Source organism: Amblyraja radiata, chromosome 16 (genome assembly GCF_010909765.2).
Source record: "Amblyraja radiata isolate CabotCenter1 chromosome 16, sAmbRad1.1.pri, whole genome shotgun sequence".
Taxonomy (NCBI): Eukaryota; Metazoa; Chordata; class Chondrichthyes; order Rajiformes; family Rajidae; genus Amblyraja; species Amblyraja radiata.
In genome coordinates, this window is record NC_045971.1 from 6,807,874 (window position 1) to 6,831,158 (window position 23,285).

General features: G+C 49.3%; 1 protein-coding gene across 2 annotated transcripts in view; it reads left to right on the top strand.

Moving 5' to 3' along the window:
• The window catches only part of copz2 (COPI coat complex subunit zeta 2), a 26,506-nt gene extending 4,735 nt beyond the window's left edge, over positions 1-21,771 (top strand). Inside the window, exons 2-10 of one of the 2 annotated variants that reach the window (XR_004414305.1) lie at positions 1,776-1,841; positions 2,528-2,609; positions 5,587-5,678; positions 11,147-11,202; positions 14,296-14,373; positions 15,154-15,205; positions 15,326-15,426; positions 18,203-18,241; positions 21,704-21,771. Coding sequence is in view for 1 of the 2 variants with exons in the window: in XM_033034978.1 (XP_032890869.1) it covers positions 1,776-1,841; positions 2,528-2,609; positions 5,587-5,678; positions 11,147-11,202; positions 14,296-14,373; positions 15,154-15,205; positions 18,203-18,241; positions 21,704-21,751 (513 nt within the window). In the remaining variant the exon portion in view is untranslated. The remainder of the gene's footprint in view (positions 1-1,775; positions 1,842-2,527; positions 2,610-5,586; positions 5,679-11,146; positions 11,203-14,295; positions 14,374-15,153; positions 15,206-15,325; positions 15,427-18,202; positions 18,242-21,703) is intronic. The other variant, XM_033034978.1, reaches the window with a different exon arrangement.
• The last annotated feature ends 1,514 nt before the right edge of the window (positions 21,772-23,285 follow it).

Below are 23,285 nucleotides of genomic sequence, written 5' to 3' on the forward strand. Positions count from 1 at the left end.
GGGGGGGGGGGGGGGGGTGGTTAATGGGTGAGGGGAAATGGTGGGGCAAGTGCACCATCCGTCTGAAGAAGGGCCCCGACCCAAAACGTCACCTGTCCAATCCCTCCACAGATACTGCCTGACTTGCTGAGTTCCTCCAGCACTTGGTGTTTCACCTAAGATTCCAGTGTTGGCAAGCCCTTTGCCAGTGTTTGCAGACCCATCTATACTATTATCATTTTCCAATGCCTTGACCGCAGCTCCCTGGGCCACTGCAATTCCAGTTCTTGTCCATATAGTGGAACGTCGTGGGAATACCTGCCTCCATCCCTCACTGAAACAGTGCCATCAAATTCCAACCATTCTCTGGATGAAAACATGTTCCTCGTATAAGTTCATAAGTCATAGGAGGAGAAGTAGGCCATTCGACCCATCGAGTCTACTCCGCCATTCAATCACGGCTGATCTATCTTTCCCTCTCAACCCCATTCTCCTGCCTTCTCCCCATAACCCCCTGACACCCGCACTAATCAAGAATCTGTCAACCTCCACCTTAAATGACCTGGCCTCCACAGCCATTTGTGCCAATGAATTGCAAAGATTCACCATTCTCTTGAGTAAAGAAATGACTCCTCCTCTTTCTGAAGGTCCGTCCTTTTATTCTGACGCTGTGCCCTCTGCTCCGAGACACTCCCTCCAATGGAATCATTCCATGGGGTGACGGGCAGATGGGTGGAGTAAGTGATAACAGTTAGAGGTGAAAAAGAGACAAAGGGGTGTCGGATAAGGAAAGAAGATGTGAAGTAAAACCGGAGGGAAGGATATGGGTTGAAGGGGAATTGGGATGGGTGGGTGATAAATGGAAAATGGGGGGATTCAAAGATGGGAGGGGGGGGGGGGGAATTGCTACCTGCACTTTGCTTTTTGTACCGCGGTTGCTGATTGGGCGTGCGGTCTTGGTTTCTGGAATAGGGCTCGTACCTGTAACCGACATGTTGACTGAGGGAGCCACGCCCGCCTCTTGCATTTTCCTCCCCATTGCTGCATTCCCTGCAGGAAGCCAACATGGTTCTTGGCAAAAGCACCATCATCATGATCCAAGATGGTGCCCCCTGCCGACGGCACTGTGAGGTGCTACTGCAATCATGCATTACACTCGCTGCACCGGCTCGACTGCAATCATGCATTGTCTTTCCGCTGACTGGCTAGCACGCTACATTGCCACTGCACCTCGGTACACGTGACAATAAACTGAACTAAACGTGAACATGTTAAGGGCCTGTCCCACTATACGAGTTTACCCAAGAGCTCTCCCGAGTTTAAAAAAAAAATCAAACTCAAAAGTACGTAGAATGCACGTAGCGGCTACGTCGGAGCTCGGGACGTCTCTTAGCGGCTCGTAACGCTAACGGCAGGTACTCGGGGAAACGCGGTAAGCTCGTGAAGTTTTTTCAACATGTTGAAAAATGTCCACGAGAGCCCTGAGTACCTACGAGTGGCTATTATCGTAATTCTCCGAGTTCGAATCGGGAAACTCGTCAGAGCTCTTGAATTACCTCGTACAGTGGGACAGGCCCTTTAACCTATGATGAGCGTTCGTCGGCGCTGGGCCTGTACTTGCTGGAGAATGGGGTTAGGAGGGACAGAGATCAGATAGCCTTGATTGAATGTTGAGTAGACTGATGGGCCGAATGGCATATTCTACTCCTAATTACTTATGACATCAGGTGGGGAGGACTTCTCAATGGTAGAAGATACCCATTGTTTGTGTTTGCCCTTTGTGTTGTGCATTTAGGGAACCGTCCTCTCACTGTCAAGGCTCTCATCATCTTGGACAACGATGGAGAACGCCTCTCGCCAAGGTAGCCCATTGGAAGATTCGCATATTTTCTTTTCAGGTGGTAGGCAAAAATGCTGGAGGAAACTCAGCGGGTCAGGCACGCTAGAGGCAGGAACTTGTTCCCGATTTTGGGGGAGTCCAGAACCAGGGGCAAAGTTTAAGAATAAGGGGAAGCCATTTAGAACAGGAGACGAAGGAAACACCTTTTCTACAGAGAGTGGCGAGTCTGTGGAATTCTCTTGCCTCATGGAGGCGGTGGAGGCAGGTTCTCTGGATGCTTTCAAGAGGAGAGCTAGATAGGGCTCTTAAAGATAGCAGATTTGGGGGATATGGGAGAAGGCAGGAATTGGGGTACTGATTGGGGATGATCAGCCATGATTACATTGAATGGCGGTGCTGGCTCAAAGGGCCAAATGGCCTACTCCTGCACCTATTGTCTACTGTCGATTGAGGCAGCATCTATGGAGCGAAGGAATAGGTGACGTTTCGGGTCGAGACCTCGACCCGAAACATCACCTATTCCTTCGCTCCATAGATGCTGCCTCACCCGCTAAGTTTCTCCAGCATTTTTGTCTACTACCATCGATTTTTCCACCCCCTGCAGTTCTTTCTTAAACATTTCATTTTTCAGTAATGTCATGTGGCAATCCACTTATCTCACTTCCTGCTCCCTCTCTCCCCTTTCTCTCTCTCTCTCCCTCTCACCAGTATTACGATGGGACCTACCCCTCCACAAAGGAACAAAAGAATTTCGAAAAGAATATTTTCAGCAAGACTCACAAGAACGACAGTGAGTGTGACAGCCTTCCTCTGCCATTGTCAAAGCGCGGACGAACCGTACAAACTGCCGGGCAGTGGGCTCCACCGGGTGACCATAAGGTCATAAGTGACAGGAGCAGAATCGGGCCATTCGGCCCATCAAGTCTACTCCGTCATTCAATCATGGCCGATCTATCTCTCCCTCCCAACCCCATTCTCCTGCCTTCTCCCCATAACCCCTGACATAGAAACATAGAAAATAGGTGCAGGAGTAGGCCATTCGGCCCTTCGAGCCTGCACCGCCATTCAATATGATCATGGCTGATCATCCAACTCAGTATCCTGTACCTGCCTTCTCTCCATACCCCCTGGTCCCTTTAGCCACAAGGGCCACATCTAACTCCCTCTTAAATATAGCCAATGAACTGTGGCCTCAACTACCTTCTGTGGCAGAGAATTCCACAGATTCACCACTCTCTGTGTGAAAAATGTTTTTCGCATCTCGGTCCTAAAAGATTTCCCCCTTATCCTTAAACTGTGACCCCTTGTTCTGGACTTCCCCAACATCGGGAACAATCTTCCTGTATCTAGCCTGTCCAACCCCTTAAGAATTTTGTAAGTTTCTATAAGATCCCCCCTCAATCTTCTAAATTCTAGCGAGTACAAGCCGAGTCTATCCAGTCTTTCTTCATATGATAGCCCTGACATCCCAGGAATCAGTCTGACACCCGCACTAATCAAAAATCTATATCTGCCTTAAAAATATCCATTGACTTGGCCTCCACAGCCTTCTGTGGCAAAGAATTCCACAGTTTCACCACCCTCTGACTGACGGAATTTCTCCCCATCTCCTTCCTTAAAAGATGTGCAGTCTCACCTTGCACTGGAAGGGGATTTCTGAAGAAAGGTCCCGACCCGAAACGTTGCCAGTGGTCGAGATGCCAGGGGGGGAAGGCAGGAGAATGGAGTGAAGAGACAAAGATAGATCAGCCATGATTGAATGATGGAGTAGACTTGATGGGCCAAATGGCCCAATTCATATCTTATGGTCTTGTACTCAAGATTCTGCTCCTAGAACTTATTGCCTGTCCATTTCCCTCCACGGATGCTGCCTGACCCGCTGAGTCTCTGCAGAACTTTGTGTTTTGGGGTCCAGAGGGTAGAATGGATCTGCCATGACTGAATGGCGGAGTGCCAAATGGCCTAATTAATGTCTTATGGTCTTTTACTGCAGATCCCAGCATCTGCAGCTGCTTGTGTCTGCATTTTCAGTCTTTTGTTTTTAAGATCTGGGCATTACTGACAAGGCAGCATTGATTGCCAATCCCGCTTTGCCTTTGAGAAGATGCTCGTGAACCGCGGACTAGTACCGCTGCAGTCCTTCTGGTGAAGGTGCTCGCGTTGTTTAGAGATACAGCATGGAACCAGGCCCTTCGGCTCACCCAGTCCGAACCGACCAGTGATTACCCGTACACCAGCTCTATCCTACACTCCAGGGACAATATACAGAAGCCAATTAATCTGCAAACTTGCACGTCATTACAATATAATGCAATACAATACCGTTTATTGTCATTTGAACCTCAAATGAAGTTCAAACGAAATTTGGTTTCTGCGGTCATAAAACAAGAAAAGAACCAAGACACACACCTACACAATTTACACAAACATCCATCACAGTGAATCTCCTACTCACTGTGATGGAAGGCAAAGTCTTGTCTCTCCCCTGCTCTCCATTCTTCCTTCTCCCGATGTCAAAGTCAAAGCCCCCGGCGGGCGATGGTAAGTCCCCCGGCCATTAAGGCCGCGCCGGGCGATGCAAGGCCGCACTCTGGGTCTTGACGTTGGAGCCCCCGGCGGGCGATGGCAAGTCCCGCGGCCGTTTAAGCCGCGCCGGGCGATGTAAGGCCCCGCTCCGGGTTGTTTTCAACCCCGCAACTCGGGCGGGAGAAGGTGCCGTTGCGGGAGCTCCGAAAAGCGGTCTCCCACCAGGGACCCGCGAGCTCCCGATGTCACCGTCCACCGGGCCTGCGGCTGGAGCAACCGAAGCTCCGAAGTCGGGTCGCAGCCGCGCACCACCACAGCGCTCGGCGCTCCGGAGCCGGCCAGCCCCACGATGGTGAGTCCGCAGGCTCCACGACTGGAGCCCCCAGGTCGTTCGGCTGGAGGCCGCTCCACGGTGCTAGGCCCCAACGACAACGGAGACCCGATAGGGAAAAAGTCGGGTCCCCGCACAGGGAAGAGATTCAAAAGTTTCCGCCCCCCGCCCCCCACATATACACAGTCAAAAACAATTTTTAAAAAACCCACCACAAACTACACTCAACAGGACGAAACAAATAAAAAAAGACAGACGGACTGCAGAGGCCGCTGCAACGTCGGTCGCGCCGCCCATTATATTGGGATGTGGGAGGAAGCCAGAGCACCCAGAGAAAACCCACGCGGTCATCGGGAAAACGTACAAACTCTACACAGACAGCAGAAGTTTAGTTTAGAGTTGCAGAGGCTGATTAATATTTGGGATGGGGGAGGAAACGTGACCACCCGGAGAAAGCCCACGCTGACACAGGGAGAAGCTGCAAGTCGCACTGACAGCACCCGAGGTGAGGCAGCCACTGTTGCATTCCAGGATTCAGACAGAGCAACTGTGAATACAGAATGGAAGATAGACACAAAAAGCTGGAGTAACTCAGCGGATCAGACAGCATCTCTGGAGAAAAGGTTCTGGGTCGAGACCCTTCTTCGGGGAAAGGCAAACACAAGGTGTTGAAGGTGAAATAGAGAGATATAGAATAAGTAAAGGCATATTCGCACATCAGAATGGCATGCAACTTGGAAGGGAACAAGCAAAGCATCTTTGGATTGTTATTGAGTGAGGAGATGAAGAGTTTTGGATTCAGTGGAGGTTTGGGGCAGTTCTGATCAGAGGGGCAGGGGAGGGAGGGGGGGGGGGGGTGGGGTTCATTCCATCAGAATTCTAACGCTCCTTTTCCTTTGACTAAAAACAGGTGAGATCGCGTTCCTGGAGGGACTGACTGTCATCTACAAGAATTGTGTCGACCTGTACTTCTACATTGTAGGGAGTCCACATGAGAATGAGGTAAACGCAGAGTGTTTTCAAGTAGCCGTATGTGAAACGCCACAGGAAGCTGCCAGAAGACAACTCCCAAAACAGTAGACGTATATTGGGGACCGTTTGTGCCAGTGTGTGTTCCCGGCTTAAAGTATAGAAGTGTGACCTCTAACCCTTGCCTTGCACTCCCTTGATGGCTCTCCACACTGGGTGGGCTTCCCTCGATTCGAACCTAAATTTTCCAAAGAAGATTGAGAGAGAGAGAGACAATAGACAATAGGTGCAGGAGTAGGCCATTCGGCCCTTCGAGCCAGCACCGCCATTCAATGTGATCATGGCTGATCATCCCCAATCAGTACCCCCGTTCCTGCCCTCCCCATATCCCCTGACTCCGCTATTTTTAAGAGCCCTATCCAGCTCTCTCTTGAAAGTATCCAGAGAACCTGCCTCCACCGCCCTCTGAGGCAGAGAGAAGACATAGATTTCATTATAAATCACAAAGGCCCATATTAAACCAGCTTTTTGCACTGTTTTGGCCCATATGATGCTTCTCTGTTAATTAGGTTATCTGCTCAGGCTCATGTCTCATGTCCCCATGCACGGTTTAGTTGCAGCATCCAGTCTTACACTTTGTTTTCTGTCCCACCCTCGCCTTCGCCTTGCTCTCTCTATTCTCTGCCATCTCTGCATTCTTCCAGTGAACACATCTTGCACACACAGCCCATTGCACACCTCCAGATTCAGGGACAGTTTCTTCCCACCTGCGATCAGGCAACTGAACCATCCTTCCACCAACTAGAGAGAGCAGTCCTGAACTATTATCCACCTCATTGGTGACCCTCGGACTATCCTCGATCGGACTTTGCTGGCTTTACCTTGCACTAAATGTTATTCCCTTATCATGTATCTGTACACTGTGATCAGCTCGATTGTAATCAGAATCATGTATTGTCTTTCCGCTGACTGGTTAGCAGGCAACGAAAGCTTTTCACTGTACCTCGGTACACGTGACAATAAACTAAACTCAACTTGGGCAACAATGGTAGGGTCTTCGGAGATGGGCTACTTCCCACCGACCCCCCCCTTATGAACGACGATCAGGGAAATAATGTTTATTCCGTTTACAGAAAGCATCATCTCCTTAGTAACAGTGGCGACGTCGCCATGGTAATGGTGATGTGGTTAGACATTGTGATGCAGAGCAGCATTGAGAAAGCACAGTTTAGAAAGTCATGGAGGGCCATTAAGATCATGTCCCCGACACAACAAATATAAGTAGGCGCATGATACTGCAGATGCTGGAGGAACTCAGTGGGCCAGGCAGCATCTGTAGAGGGACACACAAGTCTGACACTAACTCTGTCTGTCCATTCCCTCCACAAATGCTGCCTGACTTAGAAACATAGAAAATAGGTGCAGGAGTAGACCATTCGGCCCTTCGAGCCTGCACCGCCATTCGATATGATCATGGCTGATCATCCAACTCAGTATCCCATCCCTGCCTTCTCTCCATACCCCCTGATCCCTTTAGCCACAAGGGCCACATCTAACTCCCTCTTAAATATAGCCAAATGAACTGTGGCCTCAACTACCTTCTGTGGCAGAGAATTCCACAGATTCACCACTCTCTGTGTAAAAATTATTTTCTCATCTCGGTCCTAAAAGACTTTCCTCTTATCCTTAAACTGTGACCCCTAGTTCTGGACTTCCCCCAACATCGGGAATAATCTTCCTGCATCTAGCCTGTCCAACCCCTTAAGAATTTTGTAAGTTTCTATGAGATCCCCCCTCAATCCCCCCCTATAAGATCCCCCCTCAATTCTAGCTTGTACAAGCCGAGTCTATCCAGTCTATCTTCATATGAAAGTCCTGCCATCCCAGGGCTTACTGAGTTCCTGCAGAACCTTGTATCTTGCTCAAGCTTCCAACATCTGCAGTTCCTTGTGTCCCAGTCAGTACTAACTCACTTCCAGTCCAGCACCACATCAAATGCCCTGTGAAACACAGACATAGAAACATAGAAAAATAGGTGCAGGAGTAGGCCATTCGGCCCTTTGAGCCAGCATCTCCATTCAATATGCTCATGGCTGATCATCCAAAATCAGTACCCCGTTCCTGCTTTTTCCCCATATGCCCTGATTCCTTTAGCCCAAAGAGCTAAATTTAATTTTCGCTTGAAAACAAGACTAGTTCTGCGTGTAATCGTGCAAACGTACAGGCGTGTGTTTAATTAACGTCACGTGTACCGAGATACAGTGAAAATCTTCGTTACCCAATTAAACCGCAGCATAAATCAGTGTTATACATCACCCGACATAGAGTTATAGATTAATTCATCATGGAAACAGGCCCTTTGGCCACGAGTCCTCGCCGACCAGCAATCCCCGCACACTAACACTATCCTACTGCACACTATCACTATTAAAGTTCTCCAATATCTCTCCTAGATCCATCCTTGACAAATCTTATAGGATTTATTTTGTATTAACCAACCACATGGACCCCATCTAATTGTGCTGTGATATCTACACCAACCTCCATCTCTGTTCTAGATTTTACTTCTTTCTGGTTACCAAGGGGCCCATTCTAAAAATCTAGACCATTCCAGAATATCAGCGCCAATATATTCACAAATCGCATTCAAAATCTCTTTGAAATTTCAAGTCGAGAGAGATAGAGTTAACATGTGGTATCATTATCTCTGTTTTCACTTTAAAAAAAACTAATATTAGTTCTAAGTTCCTCATTTGACGCGTGATTCTATTTCAAATACTGCTTGAAAATGGGGTAAGAAACGTCTACAATCCCTCTCCCACATTTAGTGAACCTATATTTGGGAAGATTTACATGGATGTTGCCAGGGCTTGATGGGTCTGAGCTACAGGCAGAGGTTGAGTAGGCTGGGACTCTATTCCTTGGAACGCAGGAAGACGAGTCGTGAGAGGAATAGATCGGGTAGACGCACAGTCTCTTGCCCAGAGCAGGGGAATCGAGGACCAGAGGACATAGGTTTCAGGTGAAGGGGAAAGAATTAATAGGGATCTGAGAGGTAGCTTTTTCACTCAAAGGGTGGTGGGTGTATGGAACGAGCTGCCGGAGGAGGTAGTTGAGGCTGGGACTATCCCAATGTTTAAGAAACAGTTAAGACAGGTACATGGATAGGACAAGTTTGGAGGGATATGGACCATGTGCAGGCAGGTGGGACTGGTCTAGCTGGGACATGTTGGCCAGTTGACCTGTTTCCACACTGTATCACTCTATGACTCTATTTGCATTAAGCCCTCTCCCCCATTTCGGCTCTCCTGATTAATTGTTAATACATTCTCTTGTTCATTCCATATTCCAGAGTTGTTTTGCTCTTTGTCAGTACAGGTACCGAGGCTCCTCTCGATTCTAATGCGGTCCTTATCTGAACCGATCATCGATCACCCATTCACGCCAGCCCTATGTTACCCTTTTTTAAGATCTACTTCCCGCACACCAGGGGCCAATTTACAGAGGAACAATTAATCTACAAACCCGCACGTCTTTGAGATGTGGGAGGAAACCGGAGCACCACACAGTTACGGGGAGAACATGCAAACTCCACACAGGCAGCACAACCGAGGTCAGGATTGAACCCGCAGCACTGTGCCACTCTATCTCACTTCTTTTTCCCAGTCAGGTTTTCATGTCCTCTGCTCAATGGTTGTTGAGAAATATGGATTGCTTCTTTAAATGTTTGCAATCATTTGTCAGCACATTTTTTAATCTAGTTTCCCCGATCTACAACCTTAAATTACCCTCTCATCCGTCCATAATTTATTTTGTTTAAATTCATGCCTTTTCGCTCTCCAGTTAAACCGTGACATTTAATTTAAAATTAATTATATCATCATTCTTTCCTCGAAGATCTTTTTACCTTTCAAGTACTAATTAGATGTCTCATTATACAACGCTGAACTTAAAATAGTTATTGGTGTGTTGTTCTCCTTAAAAACAAACCTCAGATGAATTCCTAGCACAGAAACAGGCCCTTCGGCCCACGGTTTCTGTGCCAAGCATGAGGCCAAGACCAACTCTTGTCTGTAGGAAGGAACTGCAGATGCTGGTTTAAACCGCAGGGACACAAAGCGCTGGAGTAACTCAGCGGGACAGGCTGCGTCTCTGGCGAGAAGGGATGGGTGACTTTTCGGGTCGAGACCCTTGTGAAGAAGGAAAGGTCTTCCGACGTCCAAACGATACCCATTCCTTCTCTCCAGAGATGCTGAGTTATTCCAGCACTTTCATGTTCATCTCTTGTCTGCCTGCACGTGAGCCACACTCCCTCCATTCCCTGCGTGTTCAAGTGCCTGTCCAAACGTACCTGAAATGACACTATGGCATTTGCCTTCACCACCAGCCCAGGCAGCACGTTCCAGGCACCCACCTATGTTTATTTTTAAACCTCCCCTATACATCTCCGTTAAACTTTGCTCCTCTTACGTTAACGCTATCCCTTCTCGTATTTGATTTTCCCCACCCTGGGATTGATGAATTTGTGCATTAATTCCCCGTCTGAAATTCTTCTGCCAGTTTGCTTTTCCCAGTTGGTGCAAAGATTAAAGACCCAGGGGTTCCTACATTCATTTTAACTCGGAGACCAGCCTTCCTTTCAAATATCGGTGGCACGGTGGCGCAGCGGTAGAGTTGCTGCCTTACGGCGCCAGAGACCCCGGTTCAAGCCCGACTACGGGTGCTGTCTGTACGGAGTTTGCATGTTCTCCACGTGTCCACACGGGTTTTCTCCAGGATCTTCGGTTTCCTCCCACACTCCAAAGGCATGCAGGTTTGTAAGTTAATTGGCTTGGTGTAAATGTAAATTGTCTCTCTAGTGTGGGTGGGAGAGTGTTAATGTGCGGGGACCGCTGGTCGGCGCGGACTCGGTGGGTCTAAGGGCCTGTTTCCGAGCTGCATCTCTAAACTAAACGAGCTGAAATAGTCGGTGCTGTTGACTGGACTTGCACTGCTGTGTAGTGTGAGGTGGCCCACCTTCCCATTGCCCCAGAACCCCCCCCCCCCCCACAACACACAGACGGTGAGTGAGGAGAGGGATGTCGGTTGGCAGGAACTAACTCCGGTGTACGGAGCGCCGGGACTGACCGGAATAATGACAGTACCCCCCTGTGTAATATATGCAAAAAGAATTGCACCATGCAGTTGGATAAGTGACAAATAAAACACTATTGATTGGCTGCCCACCCCTGTGCCCACTGCTGGTACCCGTGTATAGATGGGAGACCTAGTGTGTCATAGAGTGATACAGCGTGGAAACCAGCTCGCCCACACTGGCCAACAATGTCCCAGCTACACTAGTCCCACCTGCCTGCGCTTGGTCCATAACCCTCCAAACCTGTCCTATCCATGTACCTGTCCAACTGTTTCTTAAACGATGGGATAGTCCCTGCCTCCTCTGGCAGCCGAAGGGCCTGTTTCCACGATATATCTCTGAACTAAAACAGTGTGTCTGTTTACAGCTCATGCTCATGTCCGTTCTCAACTGCCTGTTTGAGTCTGTGAGTCAGATGTTACGGTGAGTGTGACCCTCTGTCTCCTTGCGTGTGTCTCCGTGCCTCTAGAGTTTAGAATGTGTCGTTGTTGCATACACCGGGCACGTTGGAACAATGACGCCTTGCCTTGCTGCAGATTTACAGGCACATTAACGTAACAACACTGCAAATAAATAGATTCTAATACACAGCAACTGTTCTAACTCACTCCCTACCAACCCCCCAATCCCGCCCCCCCCCCCCCCCCTGTCCCCCCCCCCCGTCCCCCCATCCCCCGTCCCACCTTGACTATACCTGCCTCGCAGCGCCAGAGACCCGGGTTCAATCCTGACCTTGGGTGCTGCCTGGGCGGAGTTTGCATGTTCTCCCCATGACCATTAGGGTGTTCCAGTTTACTCCCACATCCCATTGGATTAGCAGTTGGATTTAATTGGTTGCAGTAAAATAAAAGTTGTGTGAAAAACAAAAGATGCCCCTCGGGTTCCTATTAAATCTCCCCCCCCCCCCCCCTCCCCCTCCCCCCCCCCCTCATCTTAAACCTATGTCCTCATGTCTTGATTCTCTCCTACTCAGGGCAAGAGACTCTATGCATTTACCCTTTCTATTCTTCTCATGATCTTGTACACATCTAGAAGATCACCCTTCATCCTCCTGCGCTCCAAGGTATAGAGCCCCATCCTGTTCAACCTCTCCCTGTAGCTAAGGTCCTCGAGTCCTGGAAACATCCTCGTAAATCTTTCCCCTTCAACACCCTTTCCAGCTGGACAACATCGTTTCGCAAACAAGGTGACCAAAACTGAACACAATACTCTCCTGATAAAACAATACTCTGTATCCTGTACCTGCCTTCTCTCCATACCCCCTGATCCCTTTAGCCACAAGGGCCACATCTAACTCCCTCTTAAATATAGCCAATGAACTGCCCTCAACTACCTTCTGTGGCAGAGAGTTCCAGAGATTCACCACTCTCTGTGTGAAAAATGTTTTTCTCATCTCGGTCCTAAAGGATTTCCCCTCTATCCTCAAACTTTGACCCCTTGTTCTGGACTTCCCCAACATCGGGATCAATCTTCCTGCATCTAGCCTGTCCAACCCCTTAAAAAGGGTCTCGACCCGAAATGTCCTTTTCTCTAGAGATGCTACCTGATCCACTGAGTTACTCCAGCTTTTTTTGTCTATCTTCGGTTTAAACCAGCATCTGCACTTCCTTCCTGCACAATACTCTTAAATATGGCCTTGCCAACATCTTGTACAACTGTAACATGACATCCCAACCTCTATACTCAATGGTGAAGGCCAATATATCTAAAACCTTCTTGACCTCCCTATCTACCTGTGATGCCACCTTCAAGGAACCATGTACCTGCACTCCTAGATCCCTCTGTTTTGCCACAACTGTTTTGGGACACCTTGTTAAAATTCTGGGGTTCATCAATGATGCAGGGGGAATGTTTGCACTGGTTGTGAAGTCCGTAAACCGGTCACAGATTTGGACAGGGGTAAGACATTTAGCACCGAGCCGAGAAGAAATGCCTTCCTTTGAGTTTGGTGAATGTATGGAATTCTCTCCCGTGGAGAGGTAGAGGCCAAGTCACTGAATCTTTTTTTAGAAGGAGCGAGGTCTATTTATAGAGTTACTGAGCCATACAGCATGAAAACATGTTCCCCATGTTGGGGGAGTCCAGAACCAGGGGTCGCAGTTCAAGAATAAGGGCAAGGCCATTTAGGACTGAGATTAAGAAAAACCTTTTCACCCAGAGAGTTGTGAATCTGTGGAATTCTTTGCCACAGGAGGCAGTGGAGGCCAATTCACTGGATGTTTTCAAGAGGGAGTTAGATGTGGCTCTTAGGGTTAACGGAATCAAGGGATGTGGGGAGAAAGCAGGAACGGGGTAGAGATTTTGGATGATCAGCCATGATCATATTGAATGGCGGTGCTGGCTCGAAGGGCCAGATGGCCTACTCCTGCACCTATTTTCTATGTTTCTAAAACAGGCCCTTCAGTCCGACTCGCCCATGCTGACCCAGTTGCCACTTACCCTACCCAAGGCAATATCCCCACAAACTATTCCTATCTATGTACGGATACATCCGTCTTTTAAATTGCATCATTGTAGCCACACACGTCACTGGCAGCTCGTTCCAGGAAAGCACCACTCGCTGTGCGGGGGGAAAAGTTGCCGTTAGATTTTTTTTAATGTTTTCCCTCTCATCTGAAACCTGTGCCCTCTAGTTTTAAACTCTCCCAGACTGGGGGAAAGACTGTGGCTGTCTAATTCCCTCGTGGTTTTATACGGGAGTTTCCCTAAATCAGGGGTACCATCCAGTGACATGGGTGCCCACATTTGAAAGTTATTAAATTATAACAAAATACCACAGCGTTAAAAATGGGCCTACCGATGATCCCTTTGTGCTAATTTGTGATCACAAGCGACCAAAATGAGTTACTCCAGCATTTTGTGTCTATCTATGGCATCTGTAGTTCCTTCCGACATTCTTCGGCCCACTGAATCTGTGCTAACCAGCGATCTCCGTACACGAGCACTATCCTACACACACTAGGAACAATTTATAATCTTTACCGAAGCCAATTAATCTACAAACCTGCATGTTTTTGGAGTGTGGGAGGAAACTGGAGCACCCGGAGAAAACCCACGCAGTCACAGGGAGAACGTACAAACTCCGTACAGACAGCGCCCGTAGTCAGGATCGAACCCGGGTCTCTGGTGCTGTGAGGCAGCAACTCCATCACTGCGCCACCCTAGTCTTCTGCTTCTGATTTTTTCTGAACCACTTATCTGAAGCCACCTCCTCTCTTCCTTCAGTCTGAAGAAGGGTTCCGACATTTTCTTCCATAAATGCTGCCTGGCCCACTGAGTTTAATTTAGTTTCAGCTTTCTTAATGACTTCACATTGTGTGTTGTTTTCATTCCACAATGCCAGAATCCAACGTGTTATCAGTGGATTCTGGCAGTGTGGGGTGGGGGTTGGGGTGGGGATGTGGGGTGGGGGGGGGGGGGGTTGGGGGTTATTGGCCACTGGGTAAAGTAAGGCTTCTGCACTTGTGTCTAAACATTTTGAATCTAATATGGTTTTCTTTGTAATCCATTTTTCAGGAAGAATGTGGAGAAGAAGTCTCTGATGGATAACATGGACGGGTTGTTGTTGATCACGGATGAGATTGTAGATGGAGGGTGAGGACAAGTTTAGTTTAGAGATACAGCGCAGAAACAGGCCCCTGGGCCCACTGAGTCCGCGCCGACCAGCGATCCCCGCACGCTAACACTATCCCATACACAATAGGGACAGTTGACACATACACCAAGCCAATTAACATACAAGCCTGTAGGTCTTTGGAGTGTGGGAGGAAACCGAAGATCTCGGGGGAAAAAACCCACGCAGGCCACGGGGAGAACGTACGGACAGCACCCGTAGTCGGGATCGAACCTGCGCTGCAAGCGCTGTAAGGTGGCAATTCCACCGCTGCGCCACCGTGCCTCGTACTTTCTCAGGCAAATGCATGTTGTTGGGGAAACTGCAGGCATGGGCACCCCATCAGCGGCACCCCGACACGGGTTGCATTATGTGCCCAATGTATGTAGCAGTGGCTTGTAAACAGACCTGAACGTGGACCAGTGAGGGTGCGATAAGCAGATAGTTAAAGAAAGTCATTTCTAATGTGTTGGGGTGTGAGAAAGAACATTATTCCTCACAGATAGCAGAGGTGAGTGTGTGAGGGAGCTGGATTCATGTAATCAGGGGTACAGTCAGACCCGGGGCACTGGGGAGAGGGGGTACAGTCAGACCAGGGGCACTGGGGAGAGGGGGTACAGTCAGACCCGGGGCGCTGGGGAGAGGGGGTACAGTCAGTGGGGAGTGATGTGAGGGAAGGGAATGATTCCATGGTGAGGCTGCTGTTCCTTTGTGTTAATGTGTGTGGTTTTGACACTAACTCTCCTCTCTCTCTCTCTCAGGGTGATTTTGGAAAGTGATCCACACCAGGTGATTCAGAAAGTAAACTTCCGGGTAAGTTTCCCCCGTGGACAAGCGCCTCGTGCCCTCTGCTGATGTGCAGAGACTCTTTCTTCTGCACCTGTGTCTCTGTGTCTCTCTCACCCCTCTCTCCTTCTCTCTGCTCTGTGTCAGACTGTGTCAGAAGCAGCTTACGGCTTCGTCCTCTTTGACTATCTGACAAGCGGCAGCAGCCCTGACAGTCGACCTCTCAACTGAGGAAGGGGAGTGCGCAGGTACAGGCGTGGAGCACTGACCCCTGCATGAGACCGCTCGGCCCCTCTCTGCCTGCCCTCAGCGACCCACTCCTGCAGACCCCGCAAAGCCGAGATAAACACCGAGACTGCAGGTATATGTCAGCGACCCACTCCCGCAGACCCTGCAATGCCGAGACAAATGCAGAGAAAGTTCAGTGATCCACTCCCGCAGACCCGGCAATGCCGAGATAAACACAGAGACTGCAGGAAATGCTCAGTGTCCCAATCCCGCAGACCCTGCAATACCGAGATAAACACAGACTCTGCAGGTGTATGTCAATGACCTACTCCTGCAGACTCTGCAATGCAGAGACAAACACAGAGGAAACACACAGCGGGTCAGGCAGCCTCTTTACTTTAAAGATACAGCACCAAAACAGGCCCTTCGGCTCGCCGTGTTCCCACCGACCATCAGTAGTTGTACGTTACTCCACTTTCATACACGTTCCCTACACATTCATTTCTGACCTCTGGTGCTGACTGTGCGGAGTTTGCATGTACTTCCTGCGACCGTGTGTGGGTTTATATGTTCTCTCTGTGCTTGTGCGGGTTGCTCCCACACATCCCATAGACACACAGACTGTCTGTGAATTGGCTGCTGTAGAGGTGTAGGGAGGTGTAGCAAGATTCAGGGCAGAGTGTATTGATCGACAGACACAGCATGGACATTGATCATCGATCGCCCGTTCATAGTCGTAATGAGTTATTCCCACTTTCATCATCACATCCACTCCCAAAGATAGACACAAAACGCTGGAGTAACTCAGTGGGACAGGCAGCATCTCTGGAGAGAAACGTCACCCGTTCCTTCTCTCCAAAGTTGCTGCCTGACCCGCTGAGTTACTCCAGCACTTTGTGTCTATCTTCGGTTTAAACCAGCATCTGCAGTTCCTTCCCGTACACTTCACGTCCACTCCCTACAGAGTCGGGGCAACTTTACAATTGACCTCAGGAAACCGGAGCACCTGAAGGAAACCCACCCAGTCGCAGGGAGAACGTACAAACTCCACACTGACACTGTGAGGCAGCAGCTCTACCCGCTGTGGAGGGGGTGTCGGAGTTAATAAGTCATGTCCAATCTTAGACTGGATTGTGGAGCTGAAACGTTAACTGTTTCCATCTCCACGGGTGCTGCCTTACCTGCAGACCCTGCAATGCCGAGATAAACACCGAGACTGCAGGTATATGTCAACGACCCACTCCTGCAGACCCTGCAATGTCGAGACAAACACTGAGACTGCAGGTATATGTCAATTACCTACTCCTGCAGACCCTGCAATGCTGAGACAAACATAGACGCTGCAGGTATATGTCAATGACCTACTCCTGCAGACCCTGCAATGTCGAGACAAACACAGACTCTGCAGGTATATGTCAATGACCCACTCTTGCAGACCCTGCAATGCCGAGACAAACACAGAGACTGCAGGTGTATGTCAATGACCTACTCCTGCAGACCCTGCAATGCTGAGACAAACACCGAGACTGCAGGAAATGCTCAGCGGGTCAGGCAGCCTCTTTACTTTAAAAATACAGCATGAAAACAGGCCCTTTGGTAAAACATGCCTTACCTCCTGAGTTTCTAACATTCTCTGTTATTAATTGAATATTGGCCCGATCTGGGTCTTGTATCAATGACTCTGTCTCTCAGATGAGGACGCAAAGCCAGAATAACAGGACATACCTTTAGAAAAGAGATGAGGAATTTCTAGCTGGAATGAGATAGTGTGATAACATGGAACTAGTGTGAACGGGTGAAGGATGATCGACATGGACGTGAAGGGCCTGTTTCCTTGCGGTATTTTAAACAGATTTAAAATATAAACCCTCGACTCCATCCAAGGACCCGAGCAGTCTTTCCAGGTGAGGCAGAGGTTCACCTGCACCTCCTCCAACCTCATCTATTGCATCCGCTGCTCTAGGTGTCAGCTGCTCCACATCGGTGAGACCAAGCGCAGGCTTGGCGATCGCTTTGCCCAACACCTCCGCACAGTTCGTATTTACCAACCTTATCTCCCGGTGGCTCAGCATTTCAACTCCCCCTCCTATTCCGTATCCGACCTTTCTGTCCTGGGCCTCCTCCATGGCCAGAGTGAGGCCCACCGCAAATTGGAGGAGCAGCCCCTCATATTTCGCTTGGGTAGTTTACACCCCAGCGACATGAACATTGACTTCTCTAATTTCAGGTAGTCCTTGCTTTCTCCCTCCTTCCCCTCCCCTTCCCAGCTCTCCCACAGCCCACTGTCTCCGCCTCTTCCTTTCTTCTTCCCGCCCACCCCCTCATCAGTCTGAAGAAGGGTCTCGACCCGAAACGTCACCTATTCCTTCGCTCCATAGATGCTGCCTCACCCGCTGAGTTTCTCCAGCATTTCTGTCTACATTCGATTTTCCAGCATCTGCAGTTCTTTCTTAAAATAAAACCCTTGTACCTTGAATATGTTTCTTTGGGTGAAGCTCGCTCCTCACAAGCCGCACCAGAGGTCAGGAATAAATGTGCAGGAACGTCAATGAAAGTGGGATAGCATACAACTAGTGTGAATGGGTGATCGATGGCCAGCATGGACTCGGTGGGCCGAAGGGCCTGTTTTCATGCCGTATCCGACACTCTGGAAAGGTGCTGTTTCTGTGTCTTGATCCTGCAACGTTTTTTTCCCTGATTTCTACCCATTTTCACAAGATGCTAAATCATCGATTACTGAGTTGACGTGTCGGGCGTTTGGCTCATTGTCTCACGGAGATTTTAATGTCCTTTCAGGTTGATGACACACCTTTAACTGAACAGAGTATGGCTCAGGTAAGGCTTTTGAAATCGCCCCTACCCCCCACCCCCCACGATCTCAGTTAGTCACAGAGTTACACAGAATGGAGACAGGCCCTTCGGCCCACCTCTTCCATGCCGTGCAGGTTGCCCTACTGAGCTAGTCTCACTTGCCTGACCTGTCCTTATCCCTCTCTATTCATGTACCTGCCCAGGTGTCTGTTAAATGTTAAATGCCATAATTGTACCCACCTCAGGGTGGCACGGTGGCGCAGTGGTAGAGTTGCTGCCTCATAGTATCAGAGACTCGGGTTCGATCCTGACTACGGGTGCTGCCTGTATGGAGTTTGCACGTTTTACTCGTAATTGTGGGTTTTGTTTGGGGGCTCCAGTTTCCTCGTCATCTACCTTATCTATGTTTTCTATCCGGTCTCCCAAGCTCCAGCGTTCCAGAGAAAACAATCCTTGTAGTAACAATCATGAGAGGAATAGATCGGGTAGATGCACAGAGTCTCTTGCCCAGAGTAGGAGAATCGAGGACCAGAGGACATAGGTTCAAGGTGAAGGGGAAAAGGCAATAGGAATCTGAGGGGTGACCTTTTCACTCAAAGAGTGGTGGGTGTATGGAACAAGCTGCCAGAGCAGGCAGTTGAGGCTGGGACTGTCCCATTGTTTACGAAACAGTTAGACAGGTACACGGATAGGACAGGTTTGGAGGGATATGGACCAAACGCAGGCAGGTGGAACTATTGTAGCTGGGACATGTTGGCTGGTGTGGGCAAGTTGGGCCAAATGGCCTGTTTCCACACTGTATCACTCTATGACTCTATGACCTGCCCAAGAGTCTGTTAAATGCCATCATTGTACCTACCTAAGGGGGGCACGGTGGTGCAGCGGGTAGAGCTGCTGCCGCACAGTGCCCGAGACCCAGGTTCAATCCTGATTACCGGTTCTGCCTGTACGGAGTTTGCACGTTCTCCCTGTGACCGTGTGGGTTTTCCCCGCCTGCTCCGGTTTCCTCCTCATCTACCTCGTCTATGCCTCCCCTCAATCTCCCGCGTTCCAGAGAAGACAATCCAAATCTGTCCAACCTGTCCCTGTCCCTAATACATCCAGGCTTTGTCGTGGTACATCTCCTCTGCACCCTTTCCAAAGCCCCCCCACTACATCCTGGTGGTCTCTGAGCAGCACCATGCCTGGGTAACTGGTCCACATACACTGTTCCTCTCTCTCTCTCTCTCTCTCTCTCTCTCTCTATGACCACGCTCTTGGGGTTTAAGAAGGAACTACAGATGCTGGAAAATCGAACGTAGACAAAAATGCTGGAGAAACTCAGCGGGTGCAGCAGCATCTATGGAGCGAAGGAAATAGGCAACGTTTCGGGCCGATACCCTGAAGGAAATAGGCAACGTTTCGGGCCGAAACCCGGAAGGGTTTCGGCCCGAAAACGTTGCCTATTTCCTTCGCTCCATAGATGCTGCTGCACCCGCTGAGTTTCTCCAGCACTTTTGTCTACCTATGCTCTTGGGGTGATAAGAGTTGGAACATGGAGCAGCACCACCACCTGCTGACGGCGGCTGGTAGTGCAGTGGATACAAGTACCTTGGCTCCATTAATACTGAGGTGTGCATGCCTGCATTTGTGGTGCAGTGTGGAAGTGGGAGCAGGAGGTGACCATTCAGCCCATCGAGTCTGCTCCTTCATTCAATAAGAATGTGGCTGATCCAATCACCATTTGCACCCCTTAATTGTAGTTTTCCTGCCTCCTGTTCTCACCCACTTCACCATCAGTCTGAAGAAGAAGGGTCTTAACCCAAAACGTCACATATCCACGTTCTCCAGAGATGCTGCGTGACCCGTTGAGTTACTCCAGCATTTTGTGTCTACCTTTTGTAGTTGCAATGCTTTTCTGTCTCCACCTTCTGGGTTAACATAGATACGTAGAAAATAGGTGCAGGAGTAGGCCATTCGGCCCTTCGAGCCTGCACCGTCATTTAATATGATCATGGCTGATCATCCAACTCAGTATACCTGTACCTGCCTTCTCTCCATACCCCCTGATCCCTTTAGCCACAAGGGCCACATCTAACTTAAATATAGCCAATGAACTACCTTCTGTGGCAGAGAGTTTGAAAAAAAAAACAAAGATTCACTGCCTGCTTAAATATTAATTTCTCTTCATTCCTGGCCTTGGTCCACCCTGCCTCCTTGTTCCAGATACCCTGTGCAGTCTCTCAGCACCCCCTCTGATTCACTGTGTCTTTCAATAAAATCACCCCTCATTTTTCAAAGGTGCCCAGCCTGCTTGCTAGCCACAGAAGCAAATCTACAAACACATATCACAATCGCTTCACACTCTCAAATCTCTACTCCTACAGCAATACAGCTGTAAATGGCTCAATTCTAATCGTTTATTGTCTTTCTGCTGACTGGAAAGCACGGAACAAGAGCTTCCCACTGTACCTTGGTACACGTGACAATAAACTAAACTGTAGCTGAATAGGTATAAAGCTCTCCCTCTTTCATACGTCAAGGAATGCACCACCTCCAATGTAAACCTCCTCAAAGATGGGGAGGTCAAACCTGCCCCTGGACATGGTCTCACTGCGGGACCCCCTGTGGAACCGCTGCACCGATACTGACACGAGGAACTGCAGTTGCTGGAATCCTGACTAAAACACTAGGTGCTGGAGGAACTCAGCGGGTCTGTGGGGGGAATCTTCTTCTTTTCGTGCCCATCTTGTTACAAATGTTGACCTCGCTGTCATCGTCCGTCCTGAAAAGGACGCAAACTTCCGGCGACAATCGGTGGAAGCCATCACTTGTTGCAGTCGATGATGGTGGTAGTAGAATTAGCTTGGGATACGCCCAGTTTCCAGCCCCGCCACCTGGACGCTTCTGCTGTGGGGCCCTGGAGGGAATGGACAGGCGACGTTTCGGGTCCCGACCCGAACAATCCAAGTGTATTCCCTCCACAGATGCTGCCTGACCCGCTGAGTTCCTCCAGTACTTTGTGTTTTGCTTGCAGAAATACTGAAGAGCCAGTGCATTCTTTTTTCTAATGATGAAATTATCCCCGCTCCATATCGCTGCTTGATTATCTATTGGTATTGGGATTTTTTTGTCATGTATTTCACTGCGAAAACCTACCCAAAATAGGAGGTTCTAGATTCACCCGCTCTGGGTAGAAAACTCACAGCCAAAGAAACCAAGATGTGGGAATACCTTGAAGATAGACATGAAATGCTGGAGTAACTTAGCGGAACAGGCAGTATCTCTGGAGAGAAGGAATGGGTGACATTTCAGGCATCTTTATTCCTTTCCTGACCCACCAGGTCTCCCAACCCTCCACTCCACAAGGTTTGCAGTAGTCACCACCGACAAAGTTAGAAGTTGTAAATATTATTATTGTTAATAACCGAATGAATGTATTTTTTGGTAAAACATAAGGAGGCTGTGAGGATTCACTGACCGCCTGCCGTTTAATTCCTGTTCCAGGTCCTCCAGTCAGCCAAGGAGCAGATCAAGTGGTCGCTGTTGAAATAAATCGGGAATCTCCCTCTCTCTCTCTCTGCCCGTCACGTCTGAACTTCGGCTGGCGTGTGTGCCTGTCCAGTGGCCGCAGGACTTTGCCAGACATCTCCACTTCTCCTCACAACCCAGCCGGACGTGTGCCGACTTTCTCCCAACATTTTAATTCCCTCCCAAGTTCCGCATGATCCCCAAGCCTCCGCCAACGGAGTATCTTTATTTTGGTTTGTATTGGTATTGGATTATCAGTGCCGAGCTACAGGGAGTTATCCAGTCAAGTTGTCCCATACAATGAGTACCAATGAGCCACACACAGTACAACAGTACAACAGTGTAAAGGGAAAAGTACCAGAGTGCAGAATACAGTTACATTTACAGAAAAAGTATGATTAAAAAAAAAAAGTGCAACGAATAGAAGGACCGCTCCTTAGTCTGATAACAGCGGGGAAGAAACTGCCCCTGAATCTGGCGGTGGGCGGTTTCGAGTTCTAGTATCTTCTGTTTGACAGGAGGGGGGGGGGGAGACAGAGAATGACCAGGGTGTGAGTGGTCCTTGATTTTGTTTCCCAAGACAGTGTGAAGTATAGGTAGAGTTGATTTGGGGGGGGGGGGGGATCTGGCCTGTGTGATGGACTGGGCTACAACCACAACTCTCTGCGATTTCTTGCGGTCTGAGGCAGAGCAGATGGGGGAGGGGGAGAAGGGGGGGGGGGGGGGATTAATCATCTGATGATCATCCAACCAGCTATAGTCTCAATGCTACGAGACCGGTAGCATTGAACTCAGCTGTCTCGCAACACAGAGCCACAGCTGATAGGAGACGAGGAGGAATTTCTTCAGTCAGATCTGGTGACCTGTCGACTAAACATTTTGTCTCCTGTTAATCCATCCGAGATAAACGCCACAATTTATAAGCCACCTTCTCCTTTGAGTGTTTTTGCAACCTGATGGACTAAGCAGTTTAGAGAGATACAGCGTGGAAACAGGCCCTTTGGCCCATCGAGTCCACGTCAGCCAGCGATCACCCGTTCACACTCGCTCCATGCTATCCCACATTCTCATCCACTCCCTACACACTAGGGCCAATTAACCCGCACGTCTTTGGGATGTCGGGGGAAACCGGAGCGCCCGGAGCAAACCCACGTGGTCACATGGAGAACGTGTAAACTCCACATAGACAGCACCCGCGATCAGGATCAAACTGGGGTCACTGGCGCTGTGAGGCAGCGGTTCTACCTGCTGCACCACTGTGCCGCCCAGCCCCGCTGGTGAGGCTGGCCCAGCCATGCATCGCTTTCTTGCAACTAGCCCTGGGATACCCCTTGGCAAACTCTCTACCCTGTGTGTTCCCCAGGCAGCTTAGATACGGGAACATCAGCGGGAGCTGGAGTCTGTGTCCCTTTCTCACTGTGGCTGTCTAGTCTAGTCTCGTCTCGGGAACTGGTGCCTAATTATGATCAGGTGTCGGTGGAGCGTTGAAATCACCAAAATGCACCTTTTAATTAAAGTCCATTTTTCTAATCCTGTTTAAATCTGTCTCTGTGAAGTC